Source organism: Atheta coriaria, unplaced genomic scaffold (genome assembly GCF_025399875.1).
Source record: "Atheta coriaria isolate IRGN ID8LTWV9N9 unplaced genomic scaffold, Caltech_Dcor_3.1 hic_scaffold_6_pilon, whole genome shotgun sequence".
NCBI lineage: Eukaryota > Metazoa > Arthropoda > Insecta > Coleoptera > Staphylinidae > Dalotia > Dalotia coriaria.
In genome coordinates this window covers 9526105-9544046 of record NW_027045448.1, presented here as the reverse complement: position 1 = coordinate 9544046, position 17942 = coordinate 9526105, and the positions used below count along the sequence as shown (strand labels likewise).

General features: G+C 37.5%; 3 protein-coding genes across 5 annotated transcripts; 2 read left to right on the top strand and 1 right to left on the bottom strand.

Annotated features, from left to right (window-relative positions):
- The first annotated feature begins 192 nt into the window (after positions 1 to 192).
- Positions 193 to 1636, top strand: RPA2 (Replication protein A2). Its single transcript, XM_065306492.1, has 7 exons — positions 193 to 378; positions 443 to 495; positions 559 to 663; positions 718 to 831; positions 906 to 1106; positions 1175 to 1377; positions 1444 to 1636. Exons 1-7 carry the CDS (start codon positions 360 to 362, stop codon positions 1520 to 1522), a joined length of 774 nt encoding a protein of 257 aa, XP_065162564.1. The 5' UTR covers positions 193 to 359; the 3' UTR covers positions 1523 to 1636.
- A 3-nt stretch (positions 1637 to 1639) lies between these two features.
- LOC135794960 (cilia-and flagella-associated protein 96-like) lies at positions 1640 to 2948 on the top strand. The gene is made up of 5 exons (XM_065306490.1): positions 1640 to 1781; positions 1835 to 1964; positions 2015 to 2242; positions 2299 to 2518; positions 2575 to 2948. Exons 1-5 carry the CDS (start codon positions 1673 to 1675, stop codon positions 2833 to 2835), a joined length of 948 nt encoding a protein of 315 aa, XP_065162562.1. The 5' UTR covers positions 1640 to 1672; the 3' UTR covers positions 2836 to 2948.
- On the bottom strand, positions 2849 to 17537 carry LOC135794959 (titin). Of its 3 annotated transcripts, none has more exons than XM_065306489.1 (13): positions 17216 to 17537; positions 13310 to 13478; positions 12792 to 12944; positions 11199 to 12014; positions 10937 to 11029; positions 10781 to 10831; positions 8076 to 8166; positions 7827 to 8009; positions 7217 to 7423; positions 6942 to 7159; positions 6345 to 6723; positions 3884 to 6277; positions 2849 to 3606 (listed from the first exon to the last, which is right to left on the bottom strand). In XM_065306489.1, the coding sequence occupies exons 2-13, from the start codon at positions 13400 to 13402 to the stop codon at positions 3251 to 3253; spliced, it is 5034 nt and encodes a 1677-aa protein (XP_065162561.1). In that variant the 5' UTR covers positions 13403 to 13478; positions 17216 to 17537; the 3' UTR covers positions 2849 to 3250. The 3 variants fall into 3 exon arrangements, with proteins under 3 accessions (XP_065162561.1, XP_065162559.1, XP_065162560.1); XM_065306487.1 differs by lacking the exon at positions 17216 to 17537 and adding an exon at positions 14950 to 15358; XM_065306488.1 differs by lacking the exons at positions 10937 to 11029; positions 17216 to 17537 and adding an exon at positions 14950 to 15356.
- Positions 17538 to 17942: the final 405 nt, after the last annotated feature.

Below are 17942 nucleotides of genomic sequence, written 5' to 3'. Positions count from 1 at the left end.
TATATTTTCGCATTAACAAAATGTAAATATGGTTTTATGTAATGCATACCTTTGTATACATAATTATTTTATATTATATGCAAATTATAGCGTTTTGTAGTATAGTTATTGAGGATAATTCAAATGTAATAATCAAAAACTAATAAAAATAAGACAATGAGAGGCCTCTATCGGAGTATCTCAAAATGAAGATTAGTTTCGCGCCACTTCTAGAAGTGCAGGTTAAAATTCAACATCCGAATCTCGCGTTTGGAATTGAGCGTTTTTTGTTAATTTAATTGTCTGTTACTACCGGTTTTGCCACCTGAAGTACGTTAATTTTCCTCCAAGAAGAACTCAGCAATAATAAAACCTTCAACATGTTTCACGACAGTTCAAGTAAGTGCCTATATTTCCAATTCTTAAAATATACTATTGAAACCTCTCAATTGTTGTTATCCAGTGAGTGCAGGCTTCTACAATGGAAACAACACTGGAACTCCCTCTAAAGCTAAAGTAATTATTATGTCTACTAGAGCAACTATATTGCATAATATTGCATGTTAACTTTTTGTACAGGGTGGCAATCAAAACAGAATGCAAAGTGTAGTACCAGTTTGCATTCGACAGTTGAAAAGTAGTGCAAATGATGAATTTGCACTCTTTGGGATGAAGGCACAGATAGTAAGCATTAGAGATATTGTGCAGGGTACAAACAGATACAATTTATTTGTTTAGGTATCAGTTGTTGGCATTTTGAGAGAGTATAATGTGTCTACAATTAAAGCTACTTACACTATTGAAGATAATACTGGTACAATTACAGCTGTCTTATGGTTGGATTCGGATGCTGTAAGTGAATTAATATCCAAGCAATTGAGTAGATAAGTATAAAAATTAATCAATGTATGACTTAATTCTTGCAGTCTGAAACTGTGAGCAATCTGCCACAGGTAAAAGAAGGTAGGTATCTTAAAGTGTTTGGGTCTGTCAGGGTCAATGATGGTGAAAAGACATTGCTTGTATTGAAAATGGTGCCTGTGGAAGATCTTAATGTGATCACCACTCACTTGTTGGAATTTATTCATGCTAGGTATTCTGCTGAAAAGATGATTGGTGCAGGAAGTGTAAGTACAAGCACAAGTTACAAAAATATTAGAAGTCATTTGTTGTATTTTATGTATTTATTTGTTAGAATATGAACAAGACAGTGAATAATCCTGGTGCTGCTTTGGCCAACACAATGAGTCTAATGTATGATGATAATAATCAAGGTGGCAGCTTCACTCCAATTCAGTTGAAAGTGCATAACATTTTCAAGACTAATAATTCAATGAATGGAATGCATTTAAATGCACTGCTTAGCAACTTTCCACAAGGTCAACATCCTCAAGTACAGTATGTATTAACAACAATGTTTATTTCTTAAAACAATACCTTGATGGCAACACTTCATGTTTACAGTAAAGCCATTGAGTTTCTTCAACAGGAAGGACATATCTACTCTACTATTGACACTAATCATTTCAAATCAACTGATTAATTTAAATCCCTGTCATTTTCTTTGATGTGTTGTGTCTGGAATACTTCTAAATGTCAAAGTGAACATTTATTTTTTTATATCAGTGTTTATTGTAATAAATTATTTTTGCCAACATTTATTAGCGGTTTTGGTTTAGTTTAATCAGGAAAAATGAGTACATCTTATGGACATCGTTTTGGGAAGCCCGATATTGAGCGGCTGGGGTTATTTTCGGAAATGGACTACATGAATGGCAAAGGATATAAACCACTTTATGGAAGTAATTTAATTAATATTTTTGATGGATTACAACTTAAATGTGAAATATTCCAGAACCAAATTACTTAAAGGGTACTAATTTTGTAACTTCTGGTAGAAAGACAAAGAATGGCACACAACATGGCTATTTTGAAGATACTTTCAATCGTTTGTATACAGGAGAAGCTATAGTTCGAAAGAAAAAGTGTATTTTTATATCCTACAATGTCACGTTGTTGTAATGATTAATTTTAGAGTCTCTAAGGGAGAATCACAAGATCCTTTTATAGTTAATTCCGTGCCGAAAAAACATAGCACGCCTGGTGACAACTACGGCACGTTTACAAAACATACTCCAGCATTTAGTCCCAAACGCCGTGTACGTAAATACAAACGTGAACCTGCTAACTTTTTATGGAGGTGTGGAAAAATTGGCGGACCTGGCTATGCAGACTCGGGAATTGATAAATATCCCACGCATTTGTACGAGTTTTCTGTTTTTCTCCATTTTCCGGGGAATTGTACTATTTGAATTTTAGGCCTGATCCTTACGGGCTTAAACTACGTTACAAGAGTTCTGGACGCATGTTAAACGGACCCTTTCTTAATCATATTTATCCTCAGCCTTATTTTGATAAGAAAAGTCCGTTTGCAGAAGATTCAGTACCAAAACATGGGCTCTATTTAGATAGAGAAGAAGCTAATCAAAACAAAAAAAAGAATGAGACTAGCTGGATACCGAATGGACCAGCAAAATCAGTATTTTTTAAACAATTCCTTTCATTTATAAAACATTACCTTATTAATAATTACAGCAAGGTGGTAGTCATGCTGGATGTTTTGACAAATATCCAGAATTCCAGCCGTGTAGGTATGTAAACATGGCAGAGGCAAATAAACCCAGAGGAAGTGGAAAGTTGGGTACTACACCATTCATGCCTGTATCACAAATGCTCAAAACACTGTACACGAATTCGGTTCTGAACCAGACGGTTGATGTATTTATGAATAGTGCCAACTGTGAGCAATATGTGCCCTGCTACATTGATCATCTTCTGACCGATATGTACTCATAAGATCTACAAACAATTTTGGTACTTTATGTTTTATTTTTAACTTCATAACATGAATCGTAAGCTACATTTAAAGGTATGCTAAATAATAAATTTAACAATTGAATAACTTCAAACTTATAGTAATAGTATTTCGCTTTTTAAAATTTCATTCAGAATTTAATATATGGCTAGACCCACTAATTAATTACCAATAATAATTTACGATACAACATCAAAACTATATGCACGCTCACAAAACATAATTAAATCATGTATAACAATAAATAGGATATATCTCATTACGTTTTAAATATTTACAATCAACATCTTAGAAGATATAATAAAATGTAAAATATCTCAGCACTTCAATCACCATTGAAGTGATTCAGTGGAGATAATTCAAAGTAATCGTAGTAAGAAAACTAATTCCAAAGCCTTAAAAATCTGAATATGGCGACTTTGGTTTGTCGAATGTGACTGGTTTGTAAACCTGCTTGAGGTCGCCCCAGCCACGTGCAGCAGTATTGTAATTCTGCAAATTGTTGAAGTTCACCCGGACTGGTGGCAATGGAGGAGTTGCTTGATAGGATTGTGTTTGCATCGGTGGGATATTTTCCTTTGGTGGCGGTGCATATGATTGGTACATTGGCGACAATGGAGCATTAGATTCCTTGGGTACGAAGACTGGTGCTGGGGTTGCAGGTTTGAAGCTCGGCACGGGCGATAATGGTGGCATTGCGGCCGTTTGTTGAGGAACTGATGTTGGTTTAGTGCGTGGCAACGTTGAAGAATCTAAATGAACAAAATAATTGATTACTATATCATTATAACAGTACAGAACATAATCTTCAAGATTCTGTGTCAATTTGTTATTATATTCAATCAAATAGGTTGATGCAGAAAAGCGGGTGTTGATGTAATCTATTTACATGTTGGAGGTTTTTGTTTGTACAGGGTCAGCATGCTTTATTCATAGAGATTTGCAAAAACACTAGTTTTGAAAAAAATGCAAATCTCATGCAATAAAACAATGCTGCGGAATGCAATTCATTGTTTGATGAATAAGCACCTTGCACGTTGAGATAATCAGAAGCATGAGAAGCGTAAGCGGATTGATGTTGCATGGATGACGAGGCAGAGCTATCGTATGCACAAAATGAGCTATTTTCGGCATGTTGAAATCCCTGTTGATGCTGCTGTTCCGAAAACAGCTTGGTTTGCACAGTCGCCGTATTGGCGACGAAAAACAAATTGTCGAATTCCTTTTCGGCTTCTTTCAATATCTGTTCCTGGATGAATTGCGTTTCACTCAATTGGCTCAAATCAACGTTTGTATTGGAGAAATCAATCGAGTTTCTTGGCGTGAGTCCTGGTTGAACTGCCCTGTCTACCACGTCTGGTAATGGTTCTCCGCGAATTTGTTTGTAACGCAGAGGCGGCATAACATTTTGCTCAAAGTTTTGAATGAGACTTTTGACTGGTATTTTCCTGTATTCATCTTCTTCTGTTTCATTACTGTTGTCTTCGTGAACGATTATGACTGGTTCGTGAGGTGCTGCGGGAGCTGGAGCGGGTGGCATTTGTGCTTGTGGTCTATAAATGGTAGTATTGTTACCAGGACCAAAATATTGCATTTGTACCGGTGTCAAAGGCCTTTCGTAACTAAGAACACGCTCTAATGTTGGTTCAGGCATTATTATTTCTTCTTGAACGGTCTGGTAATCAATTTCAATTTCCCTGTCTTGTTGGTAATAGATTTGTTCGATTTCATCGCTGGCGGTTTTAGAAATGGTTTTCACCTCAGCAATTTCATTATTCTTAGATTTCTTCTTAAAAGTAGACTCTTTGTATGGCTCGCTGAATGTTTGTTGTTGGTTGTAGGTCTCTGACCTCTCAACTTTAATCTCCGATTGTCCAAGTTCTTGTTGTTTGTCCATTGCTTCTTCTAATGCGCGTTTTTGTTTAAATGACGCACGATTACCAATTGCTTTCTTGAATTCAGAGTTAATATCTAGTTGACCAAAAAGCGGCCTCGCTCCAATAATAGTTTCCGGTGCCTTCTTACATTTAGGTGCTTCTACTTCATCGTGATATACTGGGCGTTTTGGTTTTGGTTTATCTTCATGTGGTGGTGCAGTTTTTGCTTCCGTTTTAATTGGTTCCTCTTTTTTCACTTCTACGGGTTTCATCTTTGGTATAATATCTTCGTCAAGAGATGGAAGTGGTTTAGGTGTTGTATCTTCTTCTTTATTGCAGACATTTTCTTCAACTGGTTTTTCAACTGGTTCAGTTGGTACAGGACCTAGATTAACACCAGCGCGTACCTTCTTCATTTCTTCAAGTTTCTTCCTAACTTCATTATCTTCACTCAACTGAGATGTTTTAACAACTTTTGGTTTCATAGATTCACTGACTTTGTTGCAATACTCTTTATATGTTGGCGTGATCTCTTTGTAAGCTTCTTTAATTTCTTTCATTTCTTTGAAACAATCTTTCTGTGACTCCACCAGTTTTTTCGTCTGTGTATCAGAAATTGCTAATTTCTTCAAATCAACAACGACTGGCTCAGATTCCGGCTCTGGTTCAGGCTCGGGTGGTGCTTGAACTTCCTCTTTTTGAACAATCTCAGGTTCTGGTACATTTTCCAGTGGGATAAACACTGGAAACGGTGAAGCAGACCTACTAGCATTATAATGTCCTTGACTTTCAAAAATTTCACTCTGTAAAGTACGCACTGGTGTTTTCAGTGAACGTTCCGCCGGTAAATCACCAATCGCAAAATTAAATTCAGGTTTTTCAGGCGGCGGTGATCCTCTCGGTATTGGTTCATCCAAAACGGAAGGATATTTCTTATCCAACTTCACGGGAGCATAAGGTTTACTTGCTTTATAAAAAGTTGGTTTGCTCGGTTGTGACAGCACTGATTGTTGGAAAGTGCTTATAGTATTTAACTGTTCTGGAACCGCTGCTTCAGCCGGTAATGACGGAATAGAAACTGGTTCCAATTTTGGTTCAATTCTTGGTTTTTGCTCCACATCTTGAGGGATTGGACTTTTAGCTTTGAAGAATGGCACTGGACTAGTGCGGATTTTTACAATATCTTTGATAAGAACATCCGGGTTCAACTTGACATCAGGAATATTTGGAAACGGTGATGTTGCTCTCATTGGAGGTACCGCATCAGTTTGATGGAACGAATCAGTTAAATCCTCCTGACAAACTACGTCGGGTATTGTTGGAAAAGTAACCGGTGACTTTTCCTTTGGTGCAGATTCCATGGTTGACAACATGTGTTCTAAATTGGATGGACCTGGTGATACCGGCCTACTAATTTTTGGATCAATCGGGGTACCTACTAAGCATTCGGGCGTTTGAGAAACATCCGGAATAGCAGGAAAAGGTGAAGTGGGTCTTTGTTCAGTACTAGGAGAAGGTTGCATATCAGCGGGAAGCCAAACGCTACCTAAAAAGCGTCGTAAGAAAGCGAAAAAGCGATTGGAATTGAAGCACAAATCAAAGTAAATACTCACTATATTGTTGCGTCTTTAAAACTGGCTGTGCGTTCCATGCCTGTGGGAGTGTTGGTTTGTATATGTCCACATTCGACAAACCTTTTTGGAGATTATCAACGATCCTATTTATGCTATTGCTGTTGTACGCTGGATTGTGTGCGTAAACTTTATTATTGGCGGCGCTGGGGCCGTAGCCATTCGCGGGCATTGTCCACGAAGGCAGGGTATCGTTCTGCAACGCTTCCTCGTACGAATTGACGGCCGGAGCAACAAAATTACCTTTGGAAGGAAACGATGGCGGCGCCACGTCTTGAAAAGCCGATTCAACCGAGCCGGTTTCAAGCGCCGCTTCCCAAGGAGACTTTATCAGCTTCAACTTTGGTCTTATGAAACGCTCCTGCAGAGAAGAAATTGAGCGAGCGTTAATTACAATCGTCAGTGATGTACTGTACTTATTGTTGTTGCCGGAATGCGGATTAATTGGCAGCGAACCGATGTGGTCGATATATAAAAAGCATACTTGGCACTCGCCACAAGCGAACTAACACAACTTGATGAACCAGAACGAGTGCATTCAATGATTGCGAATTAAATGCAACATCAATAGTATATTACCTGAATTGAATCCAATTTTTCTTTATGTTGCATGCGTTGCTGTGTTTCCGGAAGGTAACTTGGTGCCGGTAGATTGCTAGGTGTCAATGGCGGAAGAGGAGAGAGAATGGGGACGGGAGTCGAAGCAATGTCGTTTAATGTCTCCGATTTCACACCGGTTGTTTCACCAACCACCCATTTTTCCGAACGTTTACGTCTCTTGGCAAATAATTCAGCCCCTAGTGAAAAATAATCGCGTAAAACACAAAAATTATTTCCGAAATGAACTACATTACCTTTTCCTTTGGGTGAATTCAAATCTTTCACGATTTCAGCGCAAACATCCGGAGATAAAGCGGATTCAAACTGAAGACCTTGCTTTTTCAACGAATTGATATCCTGAACTTGTCCATGTGGGTTCATCACCAATTTCAAAATCGACTTTGATTCGTGTTCGTTTCTAGTTTCTGAGATGGATCCATTCTGACCATTGATAACATTTCCTAGTTAGAAAAAAATCAGAAATAAAAATCTTACAAATAGATTTATAGCGATTTTCTAGCGAAAACATTTTTTATGTTCTCGGAAGTTGAGTGAGATTTGTGTGTAGCGTGTAAAGAAGATGACAGCAACCGTTATGTAAGTCGTCGATAGACTGGCAACACGCCAAGATCGTACCCTATAACAACTGATTTTTCACTTCCTGACTCCTAAACCTATTACTTTAACTAAGTCTCTCGTTCAGTTTTCAATGCTTGTGACTGGACGGTAAAAACAGTCTTGTAATTACCACAACAAGCTACGATTATCAACGCGGCAAACAAATTTACGATTTCAAAAACAAGTAGTAAAAATCCCTTCGGGTAGCTATTAATAGAAGAACATCAACTGATGATTCATAATTACCTTCGCTTTCGTGCACCCATTTCACCGATCGCTTCTTTCTATTGACGTACATCGATTGTCCTTTGCTCGCCTGATTGCTAATATCACTCAAGGAACTAGAAATACGCCGTGCCAATTCAACTTGGTCTTCAACAGTTGGATGTAAGCCGGAAGCATAGAAATCTGACGACGCATACATTTTCTCTAAAAATACAGTAATAAATTAATTCAATTTTAAGTAAATTTAAACTTTTTGTTGGCAAAATTTACTTGACTTGGGTTTAATTTGAGGCGCATCTTGAGCAGGCGTGAATATTTTCTCCAAACTAATTGGTGGTTTATTAGGCGGCGCGTTTTCGTCCTGAAAACAAACTTGAATTAATTAAAGCGACACGATTCATAATCGCAATTGGCATCACTTCAAATCGCACACGCTTTTCACTCGTTTTTTTCAGCCCGCCGATCATCTCACAAATTTCAGCGCCGAGAAACATCTTTTATAAATGCGCGTGTGGTGTGTGTGTATATTAGGAGGCGATTGATTGGGAGGCGAAAAGCGTCGGGGGACCCGTCCAAAACAAAACCGGAACAGATACTAACAGAAAATTCTGTTATACGCTTTTATTGCTTTTGGGTGGGCTGTGTACGAGAGCGGAAAGCATAAGGCGGCGCAAATGCGGATTTTATCCCATCCGAAACTACGTCTTTATACTAATAACTTTCCCAATTTTATTTTTAGTTGCTTGTTATGGTTTTGATTTTCGTCGAGTGTTTGATTTTCGCGTTCGGAACCTAGACGCGCAAATCAGGCTGAAAGAAAATACTTTCTAACACATGTTGTGTTCGACGTGTAATAATAATCAAATCTGCGCGTTAATTTAATTCTACTTGGCGCTACATTCAAACCATACATGTTGTTATTCTAAGCTATGAGTAATGCTTTGTTTTCTCGCCAAATTACTCATACTTTGCGAGATATAAATTTTCAGCGAAAATGTTAAAAATCACACAACAAGTCTTTTAAAAACTCTTCAGCTGTTCGGACTTATTTGATAATCGGTTTAATATTTAATGACGTCATAAGATATGTTTCAGTATGACGTTTTTGGCAAGCCGGCCAGACCAGACGAAATCCACATTACAAAATCTCAACGCCCACGCGATTTTCTATTTGAAACAGCACAGCACACTTTGCTTAAATTAAAAGTGAAGCTGTCAGACTTCTTCGGCAATGATTCCTTACATTTTATCATGTAAAACATCAAATCACGCATGTAAAATGAAAATAACTCATTTTATTATCCTTGAATTATATTTTCTGTTACAACGCAACTTACCAAACCAATTTTAAACACTCGCTGCGTCAAATCTTGCAGAAATTGTCGTTTATTAGGATCGTTACGATCGGAAGGTTTAAATCCGCGATTGCTTTCAATCAGTTCGTTAACACTGTGTGATTTCTGAAGACTATAGTTGCTCGATTGCGACGGCCAATGCGCTGGTGATGCACTTATTTGTTTCGTATATCTTTGTACCGAACTCGAGCTGGTCATGCTGCTCATACTCGTCATGTTTTGTGACTTTTTGTATGAAAAAGAACTGCTCTTCCCCATCGAGTAGTTATCATTTCTAGGTATCGGCCGCATTTTGCTGGGTTTGTTTCAAATCCGCGCACTTTTAAGTTAAATGAGGGCAATTGTGCTATTCAGACTCGAAATTAGATCAACTGACACAGAAACTATTTTATGTGAAGTCCTGACACACTTTATTGCAGACACTGTTTGCTTATTATTTTACTACCAATAGCACATAAACTTTGATTAATTCTCCTTTTACTTTAACATCGAGTTGTATTTATTTGTTTTCACTTAATATTTTTAAAGCTTCTTATAGTTATCCTGTGTTTTGATTATTATTATTTCTTTTGTGGCACTTGAAACAGATCACTGAACGCAATAAAACTAAATTGAATTTCCACTGCGGATTGATAAGCAGAGTTCTGAAGTGGTTTTTGATTTCGGGATTGTTTGGCGAGCGGCTTGCGTTTTAACAAAATACAAGCCTAGAAATAATTTGCTCGACGGCCGAACCGTTTTGGCATCCATCTGGCCGTTTTCCAATTTTCGTGTGATACGATTCGTACCGATCGCGCGCTCCATGCTTCAAGCTTTCTTTCAACGTGCATGTTTGTTTAAAGCATGTTGTAATTTAAGTTTATTTCGGAATATCCATGCTAGTAACACGCCACCCGTGTTTGTGCAAAAAGTCTGCGTGAATAAGCGCAATTGTGCCCCGATGACGACGAATTTTCTTCTCGATCAGTGTCGAATTACTCGACTTGTGCTTTAATTAAACTCTCTTGGTGTTTAATTGTGGCGCCTGAATTCTTTCTACCAACATTGGCCCTATTTCACGGCCTATACTCAATTCAGAATTCAGTGCCAACAAGCAGTTCGTGGATATCTTGTTAGATATCACATTGCAAATAGATTTAATGTCGAGTTATTAACTCTTTGCGAAAATTGTATGTAAAATGTTAAAGATACAATACGTAAGCATCAAATTTGCTTACATTTACTTTTAATAGCGGAAAGTCATAAACAGTGAATGTTTAATGATTTTCGAATATGTGTAATGTTCAGTTCGTTAACGCACAGCGAGCATTAAGGCGTTTACATTATTTTGACAACGATGAAAAATCTCTCCGCCAGTTGTTCTGCAATAATCCCCACCGCCAGGTTATTTTTGCACCGTTCTTTCGAAATGTGCTTGCATTGATTTACGAAAACGAAAACTATGAGTGTGTTCGTTGAAACACGCAAGCCGTTCTGCCGTCGACGCATTAATAAAGTGCATTGCAGTGCAAGATGCATTATCGATATTAAATTTAAAAAACTCTGTATACACACATGAAAATCTTTCATCCAGAAGCATTAAGGCAAACATGTGCTTCTAATTTTAGTACTGATACTCACCGATTCATCATTTGCTTTATCCTTATTTAATTGATTCAGTTCTTGAATTACCTACAAATCACAAAATGTTTTAAAATCAATAAAATAGTAATAATCAGAATTAAAAAATAACTATGTTCCTAGTAAGAAGTTTGATGATGTTTTTTCTTAGTATACCTGCAGTTTATTTTGCCGATCCTTAGTCTCAATACAGGAAGGCAAATGAACCATGAGTATTTCTTCATACGGACGTGACGTTTTCACGCTTTTCTATAAACATTCAGTTTTCACATGCAACATCGATATACAAACATTAACAGAACAAACAATAAGCATTTTATGTTCTTGATTTTTCTCACGCACGAAATATAAAGAAATTTTGTTCGAAATAAAGAAATTTTCACCATGCTTAAAAAATATAAATATCTATCATACTTACAGATGATTGCAAAGGATTAACAGAAAAGTTTGATTCTTCATTTCCATTTTGATTGCCATTCAATTTACAATCGTCTTTCAATTCGGTATCCTTCTCAGCATAATTGTCTAAATCCGAAATAATTTCCTTTAAAGTATTCTTTATTTTCTCTTCTTTAATTTCACTAGGCTTCTGATTTGCTAAATTCTTAATAAAATCTGAAGGTTTCGCTAGCGGTTTGAACACGTATTCTTCTTTCTTTTCTTCCATATTAATATTTCCATTTTGAGACGAACTTACATTCGCGATTGCTGGTTCCACTAATAGACCATTAGTGGCAGCATCGTAGAGTGGTTCAGGTTCACATTTGACAAGCCAAGGAATTGGTGGTGAAGGTGGTTCTTCCAAATTTTCTACCAGTTGTGTACTCGGAGCAGGTTCGGGTAAACTTGATGAGATCTCAACTGGCAGATCGACTTTCTTCAAAGAGTCGACTGGAAGTAACGGTATTGAGAAACCTTTTGTGCTTGATGATGTAGCTTGAATTGATGAAGAGGTCGATGTAGATTGTGATTGTGATTGTGAAATTAATGTAGATGAAGAAGCAGATGTAGAAGAAGAAGTGGTTGTAGAAGTGTTGGATTCTTGAACCAAGGATTCTGTTTTCTGTACGCTTTCGTTGATTTGTTTTGCAAGTTCAAACGAGCGTAGAGGTTCGAAAGGCTTCAATGGTTCAAAAGGTTTAGAAGCAGTTGATTTTGGTACTTCCGCCATTGGTGGCGCCTCCTCAATTGAAGAAAGTTGAGTATCCGATGGTAAAGCAGTGGATGAAGATTCCTAACAAAAAACTTTTAAGTTTTCACTTCGTCGAATTATACTTGAAGGAAAAACTAAGGAGAAATTGGAGTTGAGGTAGATGTTAAACAACAGCAGCTAAACCAGGAGCTTCAAATCGCTGATTCACGAATGTTAGGTATGTGTTTGCTGTTAATATTTTAGAAGCTATATAGAACTGAGCGCAATAAAGCGCATGAATTAGTCACTTTGAAGCTCGGTTTGTCTGCTTGTTTGTTTATCATAATAACAACACACTGTAACGGATTGAATTCTTTATTATTTTTCAACTATAAATTGCTAATACGCTTTACTCATATTTGTATTATTTACAGTAAGGAAACCAAAAAAAAATCCATCTTTCAAAAAATGTCCTCGCTTATTTACTGACCTCTCAGTTCTATATAACTTTTTGCTCGTGTAAAAATATGTTCTCTCAGCGAGCTGCCGTATAAGTATTGTCTTTTTCTTTGTGGTTCATGGAAGAGGGAACAAAAATATCACAAAAATACTGGATCCTTACTTAACACAATATTTACGTATTTAACACATTGACAAACGACGGAAATTAGGGTTGCAGATAAATGTTTTAACAAAAAAAAGAGCGAAATAAACGAAATTTGAGACAATCACATACAATATCAACAAAAAGGAGGTTTTGTAGCGTATCGTGTGTATTGTTTAGCCCTCGATCACCTCTTCGTACTCGGAAACTTCCTCGGATGAGAAGCTTTGAGAACTGGATATTTTTGAGGAGAATACCTTGCTACTCGAGCTTACCGATTGCGAGACGCTCTGCTGGACGACACAGCTTGATGAAGATTCCGAGGTAGAGAAAGCATTCTCTGATTGTTCAACCACTTTACTCTGGTGGGTACCTTCAAAAGTGGCACTCTTCTCCGATATTTTCGTGTGTCCCAAATCCTTGGAGCTCTGCAAATTGAATTTAACTATTACTCGCATGCCTTTTTTGCAGTTCCTTTTTGGTTGGTTCTTAGTTTAAGACACATGTCGCCAATATTTACATTCACGTTCGAATTAATAAGCTCTTAGAGGTTGATTTTATGAGGCTGTTTATCATGGCTTGACATCAACCTGACAAGCTTCATGATGATCCGTTGCTAATCTAAATTACACACGACCGACGGCATCAAAGGAGACGAAATTTCGCGTTTCATTTACACGCGCGCTTCACAAATCAAATGCACGCCGATCTTGTGGTGCATGTAGTGCATGATGGTAAATTATTATAATTTAAGTGCGTCGCACGCGCGGACAGTTGGTCGCTGCTCACTTACTTCGGACAAGGTGGTTTGTTCGCTGCTCTCGGACTCTTCCTGTCTGGAAACGCCGCTGGCGACGACGCCTTGCTGCACGTTTGCTACTTCCATGTTGCCAACTTTGCGACTGACTCCCGCCGATACTACCGTCGCTTCTTCTTCCTGCTCTTGCCGCTCGGCGATTTTTCTAAAAATGAAACCAAGAGTCTGAATTCGTGCGTTTCCAAACTTTCCGAGACGTGACAGCGCAAGCAAAGCAGGAAAACAGGAGAAATAGTTTGGCATTGTCCGCCGTGTGAAAAAATCGAGCATTAAGGCCGTTTATAAAAATAAAACCCAAAAGCTATTTGTAAACATTTCCGGAAAACTTGCTGAAAACAGCTGAAGGTCTAAAAACTGCATATAAATTAACTTGGCTATTACACACAAATTAGAAGTTTAATTAAACTCATTTGGCTTTTTGATAAAAAGACATGCCAATGCACAATATGCATTTGCGTGAGAATGTACAGCGAGAAACATGAGTACGATGGTCGGGAGCATGCTGTTTTAAAAGTACAAAAGTCTACAAGCTCGCTGCTTGGCTACTGGCCAGAAGAACCCAAAGTCGTAGCTCATAAATAAACTCTAGCTAGCTAAAAAAACGAACGCATTAGTTAGAACTTAGAGCAAATTTCTTTTTCAATGTTTTTGACTTGCTGTCTACCATCAACCGAGTTTTCAAAAACTTTTAAGAATCAATCATGGCAAATATTTCAGAAATTAATATTATCCATACAGAAATATACTGAGGAAACAGTATTTTGTGAACTATTAAGTCTACATTGCATCAGATAATCTAAATATTTAGATTCAAACGTGCTAATTACCTTTGGTAGAGATCCCAAAGAAAATAACCAAATAGAACGAGCACGGGATATTTCACACTTCCGCTACAATGTAAAATGCAATGGAAAAACTTTGTGTAATCTTAATGTTACATTTGGTTGTTTATGACATGTGTTCAATTTCCGTATGACGCTTTGAACAGATTAAAACGACGCGCGTCGAACGTTTCGCTCTTGGGCATTTTGTCGGAGAATTACGAGTTGACAGAGAGTTGTCAACACGCGAACAAAATAAATTTCCGATCGTTCATCTATTTCTAGTACGATCGTAAGAGTTATGTTTCTTCGTTCTGTCTAATCTTTGACATTTTAAAATTTGTTTTCCGCTTGTATTTAATTAGATTACAACGTTGTAGTCTTATGTGTAGATTGAATTGAAAATTTGTTATTTGATACCCTACACAAAATGGCCGCCTGACAAACATGTGACATTACCGAGCCTATAAAAGAAACAATATTATATAATAGATATTTAAATATATCGACTGGTATAGATCATAATTAGAGTTTCAATTTATTGAACTATGCTTGGAAATTTATGAAGTTGTAAATAATTGCAAAATGGTCAATCGTATTTTACACCGGACCTAAATGCACGCTGGCCGTTAATTTGCGAGCGCCAGACGCGCAGCATAAAATTTATTGAAACGGCAAACTGTTGACTATTTATAAGATAATTATAAATTCAACAAATAACTACTTCCGGTTGAAGTGTCCCACACAGATCTGCGCAAGCGAGAGTGCGACGGCACAAATGTAAAAAGCACTTACCCGGTTAGTTGCTTTGCGGTATCATAACCGAGAAAAGCCCAAAACATGTTAAGCAACCCGCTCATTTTGCCTAAACTTATATACAACTTAAACTTTCAAGAGAAAATAAGCGCACACTCAGCGAAACATCGACAAGCAAAGCAGCATTTCAATCGTGACGATGATGAGGACGAAAATCAAAATGTGAAAAAACACTGGAATCAAACCAAAGAATGATGCACTTGTTCTGAGTAATTGTGATTTTTTGATGTCTGGGGTTGGGTTATGATGAAAATGATAACTAATTGGGAGGCACGCGTAAACAAATCACTTTCAAGCACAGGCGCTCGGACAATCGGAGTTGCACTGAAAACATTTATAGATTCGGTCCCCAAAATCTAGATCGGATTTGTGCACGTATGAGTTTAATGCATGGCTTTCAGGCGAACAAAATATACACACAACTCAGTTGAGTGTTCAGGAAGCGCATGCCCAATCAACAATGGTAAATGGTAGGCAATGCGTAAACGTACGAGTGCATTGCAAATGTGCATGCAGGATTCGCCAATTTAAGGCTCATTAAAGTTGTGCGCAGCTAGTTTACTAAACACATATTGAAGACAAAAAGTAAACCGTCATAATTAACGCAGACAGCACACTTTTCTGATCGATGAGAGTTCGTTACTCCCTCTGAGCAGTCAAAAAACTCGAAATGTCGCGAAATAAAAATAAATGCATGAGATTCTTGGGAAAACTTGCCCGAGAAGTAAAAGAATGCAAAAAAGCGTTTTTGAAATTTAAATTTATTGCCGGTTGGAAACTAAATCTTTTCCAAATTTAATATGTCATCATATGAAGTATTAATCTTCGTGCGTCAGATAAAAGAGAATTTATACAAATAGACTGTGAAGTTTAGTGTTGCTTAGTTTTGAGGACTTTCGTTTCACATTGAACTGATGCAAACAATAATGAATAGCTGCTGCTGTGCGTTACAATTTTAGATTTTTAATAGTCGTTTAGGTTTAACTCCTCCGAATATTTAGCATTTATAAAAATACGCACGTTAATACATATTGAATAGGCAGCTCAGTTTCTTGATGCGCCTTTGTTTTTCTGACTTTTGGCTCAAAACTGAACCGTTCGGTCATCAATTTTCAGCCGGAGACGTTTTGATTTTATTAGTTTCGAGACAATAAAAGTTATTTTAAATGTTAATATCTTGTTACATATACGTATCTAGTTTTCTTTTGGCAGTTGTCATTAAATGCATGAATACTGTTATTTTCTTTATAGAAAAATAATTTATTCGATGACAATTCCAAAAACTGCAGAATTATTGAACGTTTGTTGAAATGTTTAGTGACTATAAATTTAGCTGTGGAACTATCTTGTACTGTGAGCGTTGCGTGTGAAAATTTGGAGTACAAAACGCCAGGCAGTAAAATAAATGTTTATCCTTGCTTATTCTCGGTGAAAACAAACTGATTGTTGTACCCGGTGGATTTTTGCCAACTCGTCTTGATTTTTTGCAAGGATACGTTCCTTTTTGCGATTACGGAACTGATCCGGTATGCTCTTGCTGCGATTATATTTAGATTATGATATCGTTTTAATATTTCACGCATTACTGCAAAAATACACACGCACATAGCCAAAAATGCACTTTATATATTAGTGTGGCTTTACGCATCATTTCTTTAAAAATGATTTATTTTAATTTTATTTTAAACTTAACTACGCATCTGAGAAAATGAGAAATTAGCACTTCATAATAATATACTCATTAAAGTTTGTTTATATTTGTACTGCTCATAAAATAATATGTTGCGGTAAAATAATCTTGAATTTTATTACGAAAGCAGAAATATTACTTATATATTAATATACCTCATGGTTTGCTTTCAAAAGTTATAAATTTGTATTGCGGAAAACCGAGAACAAGCTACAATTTTTAAAAAGATGAGTACCGGCTGGAAATTATATATCTTATTTTGATGAAACTGTTTATTTATCCTGCGAAAAACAAGTTTTTACGGCGGTAAAGTAAATAATACTGCAAGAAACGCATTCTAAATTTTCTCGAGAAATGTTCCTACACGTGTTTGCAATGCAATTTTAGTCCGAAAATACACTGCAACGACCTTCTTTCAACTACAATTTCGCATTGGAATTTAATTAATTGCATTGTATTCAATTTATAAATGCTGAATATAAGTTTGATAAGCACAAAAAAGCTTAAAAAAGCGCATAAACAATATGAAAAGTTTAGCAAAAGTTTTCTACTCACTTTCTTAGAGAAGTTTGCGGGAAAAACGCTTGCGTGCGATGCGTTCACAAACACTATGCGAGTCCGGCCACGTTTTATCTATTTTGAAAAAGTCGCTGGGCTAAGTTTAAAGAGGCCGCCAGAGGATGACTAATTCTGTCTGCGCGACGCTGGTCACCGACGTCCGACACGAACCGCCACGATACGGAACGTGCGCGCACGAGCACTTCATTAATTATTAAGATTTATTAAGCGCAAATAAAGCGCGCAAAAAAAAGGGACGCCCCGCGCGTCGTCGTCGAACGGACAGACAGAACCACCGTCGACGGCTCGTGCAAGAAGTATAACTCTGGCGCGGCGTCGACGCCAACTCCATGCCTCCGCCGGCGGCGTCGATGATGGCGCATTCGCCAGCGGAGAACTCGTAAACACATCGGGGATTAAGCGGTAATCGGGCCGCTTGCGGGTGGCGAGCGATTCCCGCCGCCGGCGATCGTCCATACTGGTCGTTCTTAAGCGTGCTGGAGTTTATTTTAAAACACGTCGCGAACACCTGACGCGATTTCATTTCGCGGCTTTAAAACCGTTTTGTCCGTTGTTTTTTCGAACATTCACGCGCTGTGAAGATTGCGCCAATCATTAACATGAGTATTTATGTTGGAGTTAGTTAAAAGCCTAAGCTCCAGGAAGAGAAGATTAAAATAAAGTCGCGCTTTGCGCTACACCGAGCTTCACGAAACACAAACGC

What these genes read in the sequence shown, in the direction of transcription:
- RPA2 (XM_065306492.1), top strand. An exon ending in TATGGTTGGATTCGGATGCT is followed by an intron (nt 832 to 905) that starts GTAAGTGAATTA and finishes TAATTCTTGCAG; the next exon opens with TCTGAAACTGTGAGCAATCT. An exon ending in AGATGATTGGTGCAGGAAGT is followed by an intron (nt 1,107 to 1,174) that starts GTAAGTACAAGC and finishes TTTATTTGTTAG; the next exon opens with AATATGAACAAGACAGTGAA.
- LOC135794960 (XM_065306490.1), top strand. Translation starts at nt 1,673, where the DNA reads ATGAGTACATCTTATGGACATCGTTTTGGGAAGCCCGATATTGAGCGG. An exon ending in ATATAAACCACTTTATGGAA is followed by an intron (nt 1,782 to 1,834) that starts GTAATTTAATTA and finishes GAAATATTCCAG; the next exon opens with AACCAAATTACTTAAAGGGT. An exon ending in CGAATGGACCAGCAAAATCA is followed by an intron (nt 2,519 to 2,574) that starts GTATTTTTTAAA and finishes TAATAATTACAG; the next exon opens with CAAGGTGGTAGTCATGCTGG.
- LOC135794959 (XM_065306487.1), bottom strand. Translation starts at nt 15,014, where the DNA reads ATGAGCGGGTTGCTTAACATGTTTTGGGCTTTTCTCGGTTATGATACC. An exon ending in TTAATCCTTTGCAATCATCT is followed by an intron (nt 11,030 to 11,198) that starts GTAAGTATGATA and finishes GAATGTTTATAG; the next exon opens with AAAAGCGTGAAAACGTCACG. An exon ending in ATAAAGCAAATGATGAATCG is followed by an intron (nt 8,167 to 10,780) that starts GTGAGTATCAGT and finishes GTTTGTTTTCAG; the next exon opens with GACGAAAACGCGCCGCCTAA.